General features: G+C 39.2%; 1 protein-coding gene across 2 annotated transcripts in view; it reads left to right on the top strand.

Annotated features, from left to right (window-relative positions):
* Nucleotides 1-19382, top strand: part of NIPAL2 (NIPA like domain containing 2) — a 191647-nt gene that overhangs the window by 122977 nt on the left and 49288 nt on the right. For both annotated transcript variants that reach the window (XM_082259221.1, XM_082259222.1), the window contains exon 6: nt 13892-13988. In XM_082259221.1, the coding sequence (XP_082115347.1) occupies nt 13892-13988 (97 nt within the window). The remainder of the gene's footprint in view (nt 1-13891; nt 13989-19382) is intronic.

Genomic DNA, 19382 nt, shown 5'->3' with positions numbered 1-19382 from the left:
TCAGAGGGCAGTTGGGTGTAAACGGACAGCCGATCCCTTTACATCCACCTGCCCATAGAGCAGAGCATCAGCAGAAAGATCCCCTGCTGAGAAAAATAGATCCCCCATATGTCAAAAAAGCCTTTTTTGCCTTTAGTCAATCAACCCCACAGAGTCTCTTCTGTAGTAAAAGCCTACCAGCAATGTTTCATTTTAAAGCTATAGATCCACTTTACCCACTGAGCTAGAACCAAAACTTTTTTGTCTTGTAATCCATTTCCAACCCAGCCTTTGATCATCAGAATGAATTTAAACATATGTTTGGAGTTCATTTCCTTCTCCAAAATCCTGATGCCATGTAAATTGTGTTTTGGATAGCACCCCACCATTAGAGATTCATTAGATTAAGGCTCTGAGTCTGAATGTTCTGGCCTTTGTATGGAAATTTTGTGAAATGGATTATTACCAGTCTGTTACATGCCAGGCAGGCTGAGAAATTGGGTTATGAAGGGTTGGGTATATTAATAAAATGTTGAACAAAGTGATAAACTAAAGAAATCTTGCTGGTAACTGTGTGCTTACATGGACTTTCTTTAATATGGGCTGTAAATCTGTTTATGATTTTACATTCAATATTTTAAATGTTGTCAGGGCTGGCCTAGAGCACACATCTTTCTCTGCCTCCCTCTCTGCCTTTCTCTCTCCCACCCAGTGTCCATCACTTTCGGAGCAGCATACCTCAAGTCCCAACAGTCCCAAGCTGGCAGACGTATGACCACAACGAAAGCTAATGCGAGTCCATGTGTGGAGCTGTCAAATCGAAGCTCTGATGTTGGGGATGGGCATGGCCATCTATTTAGCCAGCATATACACTTTGGTGGGCGAGGAAGAAGGTGGCAGGGGGCAAATCAGGTTGATTATACACAGCTGAGAGTGCACATGCAGTAGTTGATCCCGCCCCCTGCCACCTTCTTCCCTGCCCACCAATGTATAAACACCGGCTGTTTTGTCTATGCAGGGTACAAAGGGGTGGAGCACCACCTTTATCAGTCCCGCCCCTCCCGACATAAGAGCTTCAATTTGACAGCTCCACTGACGGACTCACACTCACTCTCATTGCGGCCGTACGACCCGCTGACTTGCCCACCAATCTCTGGCTGTGCTGGGTGGAGGCTTACACTGCTGTATGTCCTGCTATAGGATACTCTCATTTATTATCCATGATCCATCTGATGCCGCAATTCTTCCCCCGGCTCCTGTAGTCTGCTAATCAAGATTTAAGGATGTAAGTGTGCTATGTTTAATTAAACTGTCTTTGCAGTTTAACTAATTCCTGAACCTTGCACCCAGTGAAACACATTTCTGAACCATACATCCTGTACGATGCATTCCTGAACCTTGCACCCTTTACAATGCATTCCTGAACCTTGCACCCTGTACAATGCATTCCTGAACCTTGCACCCTGTACAACACATTCCTGAACCTTGCTCCCTGTTCAACGCACTTCTGAACTTTGCACTCTGTACAACGCATTCCTGAACCTGAACTCTGTACAATGCACTTCTGGACCTTGCACTCTGTATGAAACGCACCACTGAACATTGTACCCTGTACGAAACGCACTCCTAAACTTTGAAACCTGTACGAAGTGCACTCCTGAACCTTGCACCCTGTATGAAACTCACTCCTGAACCTTGCACCCTGTATGAAACGCATTCCCGAGCCCTGCACCCTGTACAACGCATTTTTGAACCTTGCACTCTGTATGAAATGCACCCCAGACTCCTTCCATATTTAGCATACCGCACTCATGGGTATGGCAAAGGGGTGGAGTCAGGGGCGGAGTCAGGGGGGCGGCAAAATGAGGTTTCACCTAGGGTGTCAAAAATCCTTGCACCAGCCCTAAATGTTGTGCGAAGTGTGCTGGTACAAGCAGGAATAACCTCTTGAAGATTACGTGAATATTACTTTTATAATACTATAGGACAATATTCTAAAATTTGTCTACCATTGATAATTAAGACCCCAGTGTCTTGTGCCTATCCTTTGCCCCTTCACACGGACAGTACTCAAATATGTGGCCTCGCTGGACTGGGCATTTTTCTGTGGGGTCGAAAATTTGCAGATCTCCTTTGTGCTGGGAGCCTGCCGCAAGGTGAGACCGAAGGGTCTCACCAAAAGCCCACAGGCCCCATTCTAATGTCCGGACCCAGAACGTCCGATTCTGGGTAACCTGATTGCTGTGATAGGCTCTGATTGGCTAACAGTGAAGCCCGCCCCGTGTTTTCTATCTCTGTAAATGGACGAGAGAGATACATTGTATTATTCTCTGTCCTTGCAGAGATAGAAAAACAAAGTGTGTGTAGAAAAATTAAATATGAATGGATTTTTTTTTTTCTAATTGGTATTTATGTCAGTGTGTTTTAGATAGGATTAGTAAAAAGCAAAATGTGCACGATTGTTTCTGGGCTGTACTACCGGTACAAACAACTAACATACACATATTTGGTATCACTGCGATCGACAGGAGAAAATATTTTGGGTTCTTCTTTGGTAGTAGGTTATGGTAGTAGCAAGAAACATACAGTTACATTTTTCAAAAAACATTTTTTTTGTCTTTTTTTTACTATTATGGGGCAGTTTTCCTTTGATAATAAATAGAAATTTTAAATCAGAAGATATTCGTTACCATATACCACCAATTGAAAGCCCAATTTCTCCTGAAAACACAAGATATAATCCACCTGGGTGCACAAGGTAGTTGTGATAATATGTACAGTTTTACTAACACATGTCAAAGTTGCAAAATTGTACTTAGGCCTTTAGATTTGATTTACCCTTAGGCGTGAAGGGTTAATATGAAAAAAGGCTACTATTTGTTGCCTGAAAACTGCTCAGCATTGCAAACTGTTAAATGCAACTTCAACATCTGATGAAAGAGAACAAGAGATAATGTTACCTTTCCCTCTACCCAACACCACCCCCATGCTCTGATTTACCCTTCCTTACTTTTACTTCAACATTACTGTCACTATATGCTCAGAGATAAATACTGTAGTCTGTAAAATTACCAAAATATTATAAGATTATTATACTACCCCACTGCAATTTATAACTAAAAAAGACATTTTGATGCACCGTGACTTAAAGTGGAACTTCACCCTCTCAGTCAACGCTGACTATTTTTAATCCCTATGCTGCTAGCATTGGTAAATAGATAGGGAAGTATCATACGAATTTATATTCTCCTCCTCTGTGCATAAATTAATCTCCTGCCCTTTTTCAAGATGGCCACAGCCAAAAATGTGGGGGGTGCTTTTCAAAGTGATTCCTTAGCAAAATAAACATGGAGACATTAATTAATGGGGAACTTTGCTTTGAATTTTAAAAATGAACTAAACAGCGTTTTTAGTTTGTGGTGCTCAGATGCAGCGTAGTTCTGCTTTATTGGTCAGCACTTCAGCCTTGCAGCACTGGGGCCCTCGGTGTGAATCCTAGTTAGGACACTACCTTCATGGAGTCTGCATGTTCTTTGTGCCTGTGTGGGTTTCCTCCCATCCTCCAAAGAAATGCTGGAAAATGAAATGGTTGCCTTCTAAATTGTAGTATGTGCGAGTCTATGTACAGTGGATATAAAAAGTCTACACACCCCTGTTAAAATGTCAGGTTTCTGTGATGTAAAAAAATGAGACAAAGATAAAAATTTTCAGTGGTACTTTTTCCACCTTTATTGTGATTTATAAACTGTACAACTCAGTTGAACAACAAACTGAAATCTCTAAAATGGAGAGAAGTAAAAATAAAAAAAACTAAAATAATATGGTTGCATAAGTGTGCACATCCTTAAACTAATATTTTGTTGAAGCACCTTTTGATTTTATTACAGCACTCAGTATTTTTGGGTATGAGTCTTTGAGCATGGCACATCTTGACTTGCCAATATTTGCTCACTCTTGTTTGCAAAAACACTCCAAATCTGTCAGATTGCGAGGGAATCTCCTGTGCACAGCCCTCTTCAGATCATCCCACAGATTTTCAATTGGATTCAGGTCTCAGGTCTGGCTGGGCCATTCCAAAACTTTAATCTTATTCTGGTGAAGCCATTCTTTCGTTGATTTGGGTTGTTGTCATGCTAATAGATAAAGTTCCTATTCATGTTCAGCTTTGTAGCAGAAGCCTGAAGGGTTTGTGCTAATATTGACTGGTATTTGGAACTGCTCATAATTCCCTCTACCTTGACTAAAGTCCCGTACACACGCAGCGATTGTTGGCCGTAAATTTTCGGCCAACGTCCGATCGGCCGATCGTCGGCTTGTTAGTATGATGCTTCCGACAACCGACTGCGACTTTTCAGCCGAACAAAATCTGGTGTGCAGGCTATAAAATTTTTGTTGGCCGTCAGCAGAACGGCTGATTGTTCCTCAGTCAGTACAGATTTCGGCCGACAAAAATGTGATGATCAAGACTGGGCATGCTCAGAGAAGAAAAAACACACGAAAAGTAGACCAGAACATGACATCACTTCTGCAGTTGGTTTCAACCAACACAACAACACTGGGCAAAAGACGGCCGATCGGTCGGCCAACAATCGGTGCGTGTGTACGAGGCTTTAGGCCCCTGTTCCAGCTGAAGAAAAACAGTCCCAAAGCATGATGCTGCCACCACCGTGCTTCACTGTGGGTATGGTATTCTTTTGGTGATGTGCAGTGTTGTTTTTGTGCCAACCATATCTTTTGGAATTATGGCCAAAAAACTTCAACCTTGGCTTTTATCTGACCAGAACAAGTTTCCACATGCTTTCGGGAGACTTCAGATGTGTTTTTGCAAAATTTATCTGGGCTTGGATGCTTTTCGTCGTAAGAAAAGGCTTCTGTTTTGCCACACTACCCCATAGTCCAAACATATGAAGAAGATGGGAGATAGTTGTCACATGTACCACACAACCAGTACTTGCCATATATTTCTGCAGCTCCTTTAATGTTGCTATAGGCCTCTTGGCAGCCTCCCTGACCAGGTTTCTTCTTGTCTTTTCATCAATTTTGGAGGGACGTCCAGTTCTTGGTAATGTCACTGTTGTGCAATATTTTCTCCACTTGATGATGACTGTCTTCACTGTGTTCCTTGGTATATCTAATGCCTTGGAAATTCTTTTGTACCCTTCTCCTGACTGATACCTTTTAACAATGAGATCTCCCTGATGCTTTCTGGGGACCATGACTTTTGCTGTATGATGCGACTAATGCCTCGTACACATGATCAGATAATCGTACGAAAAAAGTCGTTCTCAAATTTAACGCACGATAATATGATCGTTAGTACACAGCTTTCGACAGCCGATCACGACATTTTGTGCAACAAAATACGAAGGGACAAACCCGAAAACTTTTGTCGTATGATAGCCTAGCGAACAACAATCATTTAATCAGTACAGTATGCGTTGGCTAAAAATCAATAGACAAAGACCACGCATGATCAGAAACCCAAAAATAACCTGGAAATAGCCTGGCTGCCATGTTTTTGTTTTGCACTATCCGATGCATAGCTACGTAACCAGGAAGCTTTTCTTGAATCCAACAAAAAAAAAATCATACGTTTAGTACGCATTGTTGAATTCGATATTAGTATCATGCAACAAAATGAGAACGATAAGGGCTCTTTCACACACTATGTCCGTCAAACGGACTCCGCTTTTCTCAGCGGGGGATCGAGCTGCCGATCCCCCGCTGAGCAGAAAAATGACAGCTGTGTCTCCGCGCTGTGTGCGGAGACACAGCTGTCAGTTCCCCATGCATCTCTATGGGGAAAATCGGATGGGAACGGACCGTCGGGCCGTTCTCATCCGATCCTATCCGATCCGATCCACTGGACGGATGGAAAATAGGGTTTCCATCCGTCCAGATTTGACGGATCGGATCTGGTCGGATGTCAGCAGACATGTCTCCGCTGACATCCGATGCCCCATAGGAATGCATGGGGGGATTGTTCAGATCCGCCAAAAAAACCGAACAGGCGGATCTGAACGGTCCGCCTGTCTGAAAGGGACCTAAGTCATCCGATTATCTGATCGTGTGTACGAGGCATTAGAAAATGTCAGGAAACACCTACTAGAACAGCTGAACTTTATTTGGAGTTAATCAGAGACACTTTAAATGATGCCAGGTGTGTACTGACTCCTATTTAACATCAGTTTGTTTTTCAATTGAGTTGTACAGTTTATATGTCACATTAAAGGTGGAAAAAGTTCTGAAATTATTTATCTTTGTCTCATTTTTTACTTTAAAGAAACCAGACATTTTAACAGGGGGGTGTAGACTTTTTATATCCACTGTATGTATGTGACAACAGGGACCTTCCAATGTAAGCTCAGTGAGGGCAGGGACTGACGTTCAGTATGTAAATCACTGTGTTAATTGCCGTTGCTATTTAAAAGTTTGGATTAAATAAATACAAAAGTAAATGTGATATGATGTAAGGAAATGTAAACACTCACTTTTTACAAATACTGAAAAAGTTTTTTAAATTTTTTGTAAACATGACAGGTTTTACATCATAGAATATGCATTCTAAAAAGCAATATTCATGTTTGTAGATCACAAAATATCTAAAAGTTATGTTTCCAGCATTTTAAATGAGACAGTTGAAATAAAATATTTATTTTATGTATCAATGGGTTAAAGTCATTGTAAACTCAATTATTAAAATCTCATATACATTTCAGAAATAATTGCTCCACAGTAACTGCAGTTGCACTGGTCAGTTAGCGTTTGTTGCTTGAATGTCCATAGTCTAGGCCAGTGATGGCAATCCTTGGCACCCCAGATGTTTTGGAACTACATATCCCATGATGCTCTACTACACTGCAGAGTTCATGAGCATCATGGGAAATGTAGTTTCAAAACATCTGGGGTGCCAAGGTTTGCCATCACTGGTCTAGGCATATGATTAATTTACCATTGAGCCCCAGCCAAATTGTTAGTTTTTTTTTATAGAGTATTAAAGTTTTAAAAAATGTTAGGTTTTTATTGCTATCTACTTCTCCACTTTAAAGATTTCCCCTCATTTTACCCAAAATCATCATCTATCCAAAGAGAGATTGACTAGGGATGAGCTCACAGGTGTCTTCATTGACTATATCACTTCTGCTCCTTCTGATTTCTTCTCACTTTCTGCATTATTACCAGGACAAATAGTGGGAGTAGATCTTGGCAACAGGCACACAGACTACCTTAAAACCCGACAGAAGCACAGACAATTCTGGATCTTTGATTTAGAAGAGCACCTAATTTGCATATTGGCAACCCTTCCAACTTCAGAGATCAAGAGAGTAAAAAGATGGTTAAAATTGGGCTATTTAAACTTCTGTGCCAACTATAACAAGTTTTCATATAGAACAGAGTTGTTCTTTAACAATAATAATAAATGTTGGAAATGTATTTCCAAAATACCATAGCATGGGGTAGAAGTGTTTGCCAGCTCTGAGCTCTATGAGCTCATTAGAGTGCACGGCTTTGGGATGATTGGGGATTAGTGGAATCGATGAACAGAAAAGCCTTTGGTCTGCAAATGGCCATGTAAATATCAGGGGAGTTCATTAGTGAAGTGTCAGATCTTCAGAGCAGTTCAGAAACCGTGTAAAGAAATGTGATGTACACTGCAAAACAACATGACGCTTGTTGGGGGACATAGAGACCAAAAGACTGAACTCTGATTTGTGTGGATGATGACAAACTAACTGTATCTCGTATATCTCCGTTTTTTAAACTATGATTTATGTTCAGAAAGACATCACTAAACTAGTACAAATTTGACAAAATTGGGTTTATGTAGATTATCAACCTTAAAAATACAAATGACTAGAGGTGAAAATTCAATACGTGGATTGATGTGACTTCCAATATCCATAGATTGATCTACCGATAGGTTTGATTAAGTGTTACTCCCAGTTTAAAATGTATAAAAAAAGATATAGTTGCACATAGTAGTAAAGTGTCAAACATTTTGCAAGCATTTTTTTTCTGTTAATGAACTGGATGGAATGATACAAATGCACCAACGTGAAACAATTTGTTCGTACCTTGCTGGGACATACTTGGTACACACATATAAGAAGTCTTCAACCACCATTGTGAACTGCCAGTCTAATATATTTTAGATGCCATTCTGCATAGGGCTCAGAGTCAAGTCCAAGCTGGAACAATGTAACCCTGTAAAAATTGCCATACCTAAACGTAATCTTCTCCAGTCCAGTCATTTGATCCTCCAGCTCTCCTGTGTCATTGATCAGCTGCTACAGGGGGGAGCACTAAAAATGGCTGGGCTGGGTTGTCCAGTGCCCCCTGAGCCAGAGCTGCAGGATCATGTGACTGGACCGGTTTGGATAAAAATAGATAAGTACACAGATCTTTTTTTATACAGGTTAAGCAGGATCATTAGGAGGAGGGGGTAGGGAACATTTTTAGAAATAGTTAGATTTAGGCTTTTCATCCACATTTAAGAAAAAAACATTGAGCTTTCAGGTAAGAGGGGGAATGTGACTCTTCCCTATTTAACAGCACCAATGTTTTGTTATTTTGAGTGGCAAGAACCAGAGCTTGAGTAGATTTATCAACGTTTATTTATACAAATATACAGGTTTCAAATTTCAATGACATACAAAATCATATACAAATGAGTTACAAGAATTGTTAAAAACATGTGGCCAAGATATACGTCACAAAGGTAGGAATGGCTGGGATGTCCTGAGAGAGACCAGACGCGTTTCGGTCGGTAACCTTTCTCAGTGGTCCAACAGGAAAAATCTCAGACTAAGGGTGTGAAAAATAATGCAATCAATGAAGAGTAACAATATAGAACAAAATTATGATAGTCGCCCATACATTTAAATTTTTATCGATATACAAAATGTCTGTTACACCCACAATAGGGTACACTATTCAAAATATTGAATTTGTGTAAAAATGCATACATACCTTATAGAGACATCCTGGATGTGACGAAGGAGAGGGGGAAGGGAAAATGGCCACAAAATATTCAATAAAAAACGAGATCAGGAAAAGGCCTGTGGCTCGTGGTATCAAAAGACTGCTAGTCATCCACACTCCTGGATCTATGTCCCGCTGTGGGGAAATTTATGTACCTTTTGTCAAAGGATCGAAAAGTAGTTGAGAGGCAAGGTAAAAATGACTATAGCAGCGAGAGGAGGAGGCTGCACCTATCCCAGAGGACTCCCGCGAGGATCCCAGAAGATCAGCCCACAATGAAAGGCGTCTAAGATGGAAAAAATAGTAATAAACCGAGAGTCTATATAATAATAGAAATGTTGTGGTATTGAAAATTGAATAATCAGGAATATATACGTACAATCAGAAAGATCTCCATCTGTATGTCCCTGTTGGGGGTATAGTATTCAAGTAGGGGAGTGTAAGGTCCCGATATAGGAATATCCTGAAATATGGGGGAAAGAATATCCCAAGCAAATTCCATAATTACATTTTATTCATTAAATACGGGGCCCTTATTACCCCCTTTTTCTTTCCCCCATATTTCAGGATATTCCTATATCGGGACCTTACACTCCCCTACTTGAATACTATACCCCCAACAGGGACATACAGATGGAGATCTTTCTGATTGTATGTATATATTCCTGCATATTCAATTTTCAATACCACAACATTTCTATTATTATATAGACTCTCGGTTTAGTACTATTTTTTTCCATCTTAGACGCCTTTCATTGTGGGCTGATCTTCTGGGATCCTCGCGTGAGTCCTCTGCGATAGGTGCGGCCTCCTCCTCTCACTGCTATAGTCATTTTTACCTTGCCTCTCAAATACTTTTCGATCCTTTGACAAAAGGTACATAAATTTCCCCACAGCGGGACATAGATCCAGGAGTGTGGATGACTAGCAGTCTTTTGATACCACGAGCCACAGGCCTTTTCCTGATCTCGTTTTTTATTGAATCTTTTGTGGCCATTTTCCCTTCCCCCTCTCCTTCGTCACATCCAGGATGTCTCTATAAGGTATGTATGCATTTTTACACAAATTCAATATTTTGAATAGTGTACCCTATTATGGGTGTAACAGACATTTTGTGTATCTATAAAAATGTAAATGTATGGGCGACTATGATAATTTTGTTCTATATTGTTACTCTTCATTGATTGCATTATTTTTCACACCCTTAGTCTGAGATTTTTCCTGTTGGTCCACTGAGAAAGGTTACCGACCGAAACGCGTCTGGTCTCTCTCAGGACATCCCAGCCATTCCTACCTTTGTGACGTATATCTTGGCCACATGTTTTAAACAATTCTTGTAACTCATTTGTATATGATTTTGTATGTCATTGAAATTTGAAACCTGTATATTTGTATAAATAAACGTTGATAAATCTACTCAAGCTCTGGTTCTTGCCACTCAAGTCCCACCCTTAGGGGATCTCTGCTCTTTTAGTCTTATAATAGGGATGTTGGCAACTTCCAGGGAAACCACCGAATCCGAATTTTCTTTTCAATGTTTTGTTATTGGTCACTGAAGCACTGTCACAAGAGGGCATGGTCATCCTTCTAAATCTCTTTGCTCCTCTCTGCAAAAGAGAGTAGAAGGGGGGTGAGAAGGTAGGTATAGTTAGGTCCGTATATATTTGGACACTGGCACAATTTGCATACTTTTGGCTCTGTATGCCACCAGTATAAAATTAAAAGGAAACAATGCAAATGAATTTGAAGTGCAGACTTTCAGCTTTAATTTAAGGGGTTGAACATAGATATCAAGTACAAATTTTAGGAACTGCAACCATTTTTATACATAGTCCCTCCATTTTCAGAGGCTCAAATGTAATTGGGCAAATTAATATAATCATAAATAAAATGTTTATTTTGAATATTTTGTTGAGAATCCTTTACTGGCAATGACTGCCTGAAGTCTGGAACCCATGGACATTACCAAAGACTGGGTTTCCTTCTTTCTGATGCTTTGCCAGGCTCTAACAGCAGCTGGCTTTAGTTGTTCTTGGTTTGTGGGTCTTTCTGCCTTTAGTTTTGCCTTCAGCAATTGAAATGCATGCTCAATTGGGTTGAGATCAGGTGATTGACTCGGCCTTTGTTTTCCACTTCTTTTCCTTCAAAAGCTCCTTTGTTGCTTTTGCAGTGTGTTTTGGATCATTGTCCATCTGTACAGTGAAGCGCAGTCCAATCAACTTTGCTGCATGTGGCTGAATCTGGGCTGACTGTATACCGCATCTCTAAACACTGCAGAATTCATCCGGCTGCTTCTGTCACATCATCAATAAACACCAATGACCCAGTGCCACTGGAAGCCATGAATGCCCATGCCATCACACTGCCTCCACCATGTTTTACAGATGACGTTGTGTGCTTTGGACCATGAGCTATTCCAAGCCTTCTCCACACTTCTTTTTTTCTTCCCGTCATTGTGGTACAGATTATTCCTAGTTTCGTCCGTCCAAAGAATGCTTTTCCAGAACTGGTCTGGCTTTTTTAGATGTTTTTTGGCAAAGTCTAATCTGGCTTTTCTATTCTTCAGGCTTATGAATGGTTTGCACCTTGTGGTGAACCCTCTGTATTTGCCCTTGTGAAGTCCTCTCTTGGTTGTAGACTTTGACAATAATACGTCCACCTCCTGGAGAGTGTCCTTCACTTGTCTGGATGTTGTGAATGGGTTTTTCTTTACCATAGAGAGGATTCTGCGATCATCCACCACTGTTGTCTTCCATAGACGTCCAGGCCTTTTTATGTTGCTGAGCTCAGCAGTGCATTGTTCTTTCCTTGGAATGTACCAAACTGTTCATTTGGCCAATCCTAATATTGCTGCTATCTCTCTGATGGATTGGTTTAGTTTTTAAATCCTTACAATGTCCTTTTTCACTTGCATGGACAGTCCCTTTGAACGTATGTTGTAGGTTCACAGCAATAGATTCAAAACACAAATACCTCACTTAGAATCAACTCCTGCTTAATTGATGAAGAAATGATGGAGTAGCCCACACCTGGCCATGAAACCGCTTTTGAATCAATTGTCCTATTACTTTTGGTCCTTTGAAAAAGGGGGGGGGTGGCTATTCTTAAGAGCTGTAATTCCTAAACCCTTCCTATGATTTGGATGCACATACCCTCAAATAAAACCTGAAAGTGTGTACTTTCAGCTCATATCTATTATATAACTATAGATTGAATATGTATTGGTAAATACCTGGAAAAATCTAGAATTGTGCCGGTGAGCAGATATATATGGACCGAACTGTATTTACAGCTAGTGGGACAGTTATTAAAGTTAAAATATTGCTCTGCCCTGCTATGCTTTTCAATGTCATTGATAACCTGATATTGAAGTAGTATACTGTATGTATAACTGGATGCTTGGATTAATTGATACAAGAGTTCAGAGTACCTACATCCCTAGAAAATGTATCTCATGGGGGGTGAAACTGAAGACCAACCTCCCAGTAGGTTTTCAGTGGGAAAAATAGGGGAGGGGGAAAAAGGGGAAGTTTGTGGGACTTTACTGGTACAGTATACAGTCGGTAGTCAGGAATATATAAAATATAAATTGTCTTTATGTATTTGGATTGATTTTAATGTTGATATGTAATAAAGGACAAAAAGTACAATAAACTACAAATTACAGAAGGCTGTGTTAGAGCCAATGTACACAGGTGAGCATATAGCTAATGGCGATCCAAACAGGAAGGATTTCCAAAAACTCGAGGTATATCTACCTCAACCTCAACATGTTTTGTGGCGAACCACTTCATCAGGAGGATTTACTGTATGTAGATAATGCTCATTCTAATAATGACAAGAACATTTGGTCAATAATTCAATCTCAAAATCTTATACAGTCTGTAGTCAGTATACAAATAAACAACAATATACATATCAGTATGGGAGGATTGCTTTTACCTTATCAGCTAGGCTCACAGGGGTCACAGATCAAGGTGTGCAACCATCAAATCCTCTCGCCGGCGAACATGGGCGACACTGGATTTAAAAATTATGAATCGGTTCACGTTACAATTTGAAATAAGAATAATGGAAATGTGGAGGGGGTAAGGGGGGTAACGGTGATACAAACCACACCCAGCTGAGTGAAATATAGCAGAAGAAGTAATACCTCTGAGCTGTGGACATAGGGGGCACCACAAAGCCAGAAATAAAAAGTAGTGAGTGAATGGGAGAGGGGGAGGAAGGGAAAAGAAAGGGGGGAGATAGTGAGGGGTTCGGGGGGTAATTTGTGAGAGACCAAGGGAAGGGGGGACTTAGGGCAGGGGTTAAGACCACCACCTAGAATAGAGAAAGGGGACAGAGTGCATAGAATAAAGGCCCAAGGTGTCATGCATAACCAAAGATGTATAGTTTCCCTGGTCCCCATGGAAAGGTTGTGGGATATATAGATGTAATGGTAAGAGCCTTACCGAGGATATATTAATGGTTACTCATAGATCTAAGACTGATCCAGAAAGATATCCCACCGGGGTATATATCATTGCTGGAAAACCAGCATACCAGGGCCAAAAGGTAGTTGGGAACACAGACAGGTTATAGAGGGGCTCCAAATCCAGAGAGGAGGAACAAATTATAGGATCTCCTCTCTGGATTTGGAGCCCACAACCTTTCCATGGGGACCAGGGAATCTATAGGCTGTGCTGCACAGATAAGTCAGGTTAATCAGTTATGTTTAGAGCAAATTGGTCAAATTTTGATGTGAATTCTGCTTCCTTTTATTTTTTTCTAACCCAAAATCGTAATGAGATCTACCGACTACCCCATTCCCGATGTGCAACTATGGCACCAAAGCTGAAATTTGACATCATACTTAAAAAGCCCTCTTGTCTGTCAAGCTTAGTGAAATGTGAAATCAAAGGAATGATTTATGTTCTTCATTTTCCAGATCCTAGAAGTTATTGTGTTCTGCATCTTGCTCTACGTGTACAAGAGGAAAGGAGTGAATCACATTGTGGTTTTGCTACTTCTGGTAGCTTTGTTGGGTAAGTACATAGTCTTCTGATGGTATCTAGGTCTGCGTGTCATTTTCTTCTCTCTTTTCATTAGCATTTGTTTAAATCAAAATCTTATTGGAAGACATCTGCTGTTATGTTTGTTTTAGTGATTCATTTGAAACCGTTTGGACGATATGAAGGGACATGTGTTTTCTCTCTAGTGCAAGATTGCCCAATACTGAAAATATTGCATATTGTTTGATTTAGAAGTGTATATTGATTTGGAACAATAGGCTAAAGACAGTCTCTGCACTCTCCTAGTCCACTTCAGTGATAATGGCAATTTTAGTTTAATGGGGCAATCCACTGAAAACTAGTATTTCAATTTTTGGGAGATACTAGGAAGGTAAAGCCCATATTTAATTTTAATTGCCACATGTCCTTTGCTTCTCTTGGTGGCCTGGCACTAGGTTATGAAGAAACATGTAATGGCTTGAGAATTTTTATCACTTTATTCTTTAAACACAAATCGGTTGCTATGAATAAAGAATAAATATAGAATTAAATTAATATTTGTTCACTAGACATATATTCACAATAAATAGTTAGTTTTGTGGATGGTCATAGACAACACTCTTACATAAAAATAATAAGATAGTATGCAATATTCGCTAAGGTATATTTCTATGTAGATGAATAACATGAAAGGATCAATTTCTCCCCGTGGACAAAATAACCATGTATATTGATAACAATCAGACAATAGTCTGCCTTTTACGAAGCCAACAGTTATTCCCCTGCAGAAGGATTAAGTGTTAAACCACGTAAAAAAAAAAATGGTATGCTACAATCGCACCAAACAGGAAGTTACTAAAATTGGAAAAACAAAAATAAAATTAAAGAAAAATCTAAATTGCTTATTATATCGGGGGAAGAACAATCTAAGTATCACAAGAAATCAATAACATGTATATCAAAATAAGCAATGAATGAGGAAAAAGATCAATGTATTATAATTGTGAAGAAGAAGTGTTTGGCGCTGCCAATATGTGTATAAAGTAGGTAAGTGCGTGTGCATATAGTGGGAACCCTATGTATAAATATCAAGGGAATAAACCCAATAAATAGAAGTAATTGGTAAAAAGTGCAGAAAGTAGAATACAATGAATATATAAATAAATGCGTCCTGTACTATACAGGGTTGATTTAAATTGAGAAGGGGTAAAATTCAATCTGAAATATAAAGACCCTTCCAATGCAGTACAACAATAAATAAGCATAAAATAGGAAACATACAAAATTTAAAAAATATATATATATAGATCAGTGCCCATAAAGTGAGACTTTGGAAGTGACACTAAAAAAGTGCAGCGTGTGTGGTAAATACCACTGTAAAGAAAAAGAAAATCTCAGTGTCAAAAAGCAACTGAAATATTAAGCGTGAGATGAGCCAAATAATTATTTGAGGTGCAATAGATGCTAGATAAAGTGCAAAGTGAAACAAATAAAGTGAAAAAAATGGCTTAGATGTGATAATTAAAGGTTCATTAGTAAGTAAAGTGTCAAGTGCTGATAATAGTGATCCACAGTGGTCTATGTCACATATGACACTAAAAACCTATCGGGGTGCCGAGCTTAAAAAGTTCCAATATACTGGTAAAAAGTGCCAAAAACGTAAAAAATATAAAAATAATATAAAAAATATATAAGCTCAAAAAAATAAATAAATATGTGTCCTATATAAAAGGCAGTGGTTTGCCGCTGGAAAAAATTCCCAGGGATATATGATCAAGAAAGTGCACAAAAAGTGCAAAGAAGAAGTCTCCAAAAACAGTCTTAAAAGTCCGTAATTATAGTAGGGTGCTAGTATCCCAGGTGCCGCGGGGTGGGTAATTAAGAGGTGAAGGGTCCGGTGCTCCCCTGTCCCGTGGGTCCGGTGCTCCCCTTTCTAGTAAATACCGAGCTTACCAGAAGGAACTCCCCACATAGGGGTAGAGCGCAGGTCGATATTTTAGGGATCGCTCCCATGGAGAAGGGGTCCGGTCTCTGTTCCTCTTTAGTTATTCCAAATCCCCGGGTCACACTTCCTTAGCGTAATGGTACGGTTATCCCAGCCTTATTACTCCATAAGAACCATCCCAGGACATGTATAAAGAAATGCTTCCAATAGTGAAATATTGCTTAAGAATCTTTATTGCATCAAAAGTAAAATCGGGTACTCACATAAAAAACAGCAGTAACAGTCATTCATCTGGCTTAGGAGCCGCAAGGTCCTCTCTAGCGGTGTAGTGGTGAACGCTAAGGAAGTGTGACCCGGGGATTTGGAATAACTAAAGAGGAACAGAGACCGGACCCCTTCTCCAAGGGAGCGATCCCTAAAATATCGACCTGCGCTCTACCCCTGTGTGGGGAGTTCCTTCTGGTAAGCTCGGTATTTACTAGAAAGGGGAGGACCGGACCCTTCACCTCTTAATTACCCATTCCGTGGCACCTGGGATACTAGCACCCTACTATAATTACGGACTTTTAAGACTGTATATGTTTTTTGAGACTTCTTCTTTGCACTTTTTGTGCACTTTCTTGATCATATATCCCTGGGAATTTTTTCCAGTGGCAAACCACTGCCTTTTATATAGGACACATATTTATTTATTTTTTTGAGCTTATATATTTTTTATATTATTTTTATATTTTTTACGTTTTTGGCACTTTTTACCAGTATATTGGAACTTTTTAAGCTCGGCACCCCAATAGGTTTTTAGTGTCATATGTGACATAGACCACTGTGGATCACTATTATCAGCACTTGACACTTTACTTACTAATGAACCTTTAATTATCACATCTGAGCCATTTTTTTCACTTTATTTATTTATTCGTTTCACTTTGCACTTTATCTAGCATCTATTGCACCTCAAATAATTATTTGGCTCATCTCACGCTTAATATTTCAGTTGCTTTTTGACACTGAGATTTTCTTTTTCTTTACAGTGGTATTTACCACACACGCTGCACTTTTTTAGTGTCACTTCCAAAGTCTCACTTTATGGGCACTGATCTATATATATACATATATATATATATATATATATATATATATATATATATATATATATATATATATATTTTTTTTTTTTTTTTTAAATTTTGTATGTTTCCTATTTTATGCTTATTTATTGTTGTACTGCATTGGAAGGGTCTTTTATTTCAGATTGAATTTTACCCCTTCTCAATTTAAATCAACCCTGTATAGTACAGGACGCATTTATTTATATATTCATTTTATTCTACTTTCTGCACTTTTTACCAATTACTTCTATTTATTGGGTTTATTCCCTTGATATTTATACATAGGGTTCCCCCTATATGCACACGCACTTACCTACTTTATACACATATTGGCAGCGCCAAACACTTCTTCTTCACAATTATAATACATTGATCTTTTTCCTCATTCATTGCTTATTTTGATATACATGTTATTGATTTCTTGTGATACTTATATTGTTCTTCCCCCGATATAATAAGCAATTTAGATTTTTCTTTAATTTTATTTTTGTTTTTCCAATTTTAGTAACTTCCTGTTCCTCTCTTAGCCACCCAGTGTCATTCTAGGACAAGGGATATTTATTCTAAATTATTCTTTTAAATAATCTGTTATAAGAATGTCCATTTTCTCATGGTACAGGCGTGGCCATATGAGATATATATATATATATATATATATATATATATATATATATATATATATATATATATAATGTAATGTTTAGGAATTCTGGTAATGCCGACAGATGAACATAGATTCTGATTTAGCAATATTTAACAGTACGAATGTTTGATTATCAGGAGTTGGAATTCCATTATATAGCAGTTGGAGTATGTATAATACTTAAAAAATACTAAAACTATTAATTGAATATAGTTATTTCACACACACACACATTTCCCTAAAAATAGAGATTATAAATAAACAACTGCAGTCATAACACCCTTTTCACCATGTATACTGTGTTTTGATTTACAGTCATATGAATATGCCCATTATGTTAGGTAGAATAATTTATAATCCATTGGTATATACACACACACACACACACATACACTGCTCAAAACTATTAAAGGAACAATTTTTAATCAGAGTATAGCATCAAGTCAATTAAACTCATTAGATATTGATCTGGTCAGTTATGTAGCAGAGGGGGTTGTTAATCAGTTTCAGCTACTTTGGTGTTAATGAAATTGACAACAGGTGCACTAGATGGGCAACCATGAGACAGCCTCCAAAACAGGAATAGTTTTACACGAAGAGGCCACTGGCATTTTTTTCCCTACTCTTTTCTGACTGTTTTTCATTCGTTTTGCATTTGGCTGGGGTCAGTATAACTACTGGTAGCATGGGGCGATACCTGAACCCTATAGAGGTTTCACAGGCAGCCCAACTCCTCCAGGATGGCACAGCAATAAGTGCCGTTGCCAAAAGGTTTGCTGTGTCTCCCAGCACAGTCTCAAGAGCATAAAGGAGATTTCAGGAGACAGGCAGTTACTCTAGGAGAGCTGGACAGGGCTGTAGAAGGTCCTTAACCTATCAGCAGGACCTGTATCTGCTTCTTTGTGCAAGGATGAACAGGATGAGCACTGCCAGAGCCCTATAAAATGACCTCCAGCAGGCCAATGGTGCGAATGTCTCTGACCAAACAATCAAAAACAGACTTCATGAGGGTGACCTGAGGGCCCGACGTCCTCTAGTGGGCCCTGTGCTCACTCTCGGCACCATGGAGCTCATTTGATATTTGCCATAGAACACCAGAATTGGCAGGTCTGCCACTGGTGCCCTGTGCTTTTCACAGATGAGAGAAGGTTCACCCTTCAGCATTACTGGTGTGGTGGGTCAGTGATGGTCTGGGGACCCTATATGTCATATAGGCAAGACAATAGCACCCTGACTGCTATTAGGTATCAGAATGTAATCCTTGGACCCATTGTCAGACCCTACGTTGGTGCTGTGGGTCCTGGGTTCCTCCTGGTGCACGACAATGCCCGGCCTCATGTAGCGAGACTATGCAGCCAGTTTCAGAAGGATGGGGGGCCATCCAAACTACTGAGTACCATTTTGAGTTGCTGCAATGAAACTTTAGCAAAATAGCAAAAATTTCAGCCTGCTGCATCATTTTTTACTTTGATTTTCGGGTGTCTTTGAATTCAGCTTTTTGTAGATTGTTACCAAAAATCTATGAGAGTTAATTTATCTCAGACAATATTTGGGTTAATAATGAGAGTTCTATGACTGTGTGAAAACTTTAACACAACAATTATTTATTTGTATAAGGTATGCAAAGCCTATGTAATTTACAACAATATAACTATTGTACATACTACAAAATGTATAATTTTCCTAGTTTAATTGAACAAATACAATGCCTAGAGTATAGACTCATATAC

The sequence above is a fragment of the Pelophylax lessonae genome (genome assembly GCF_965119305.1).
Source record: "Pelophylax lessonae genome assembly, chromosome: 5".
NCBI lineage: Eukaryota > Metazoa > Chordata > Amphibia > Anura > Ranidae > Pelophylax > Pelophylax lessonae.
This window is presented reverse-complemented; position numbering and strand designations above follow the sequence as displayed.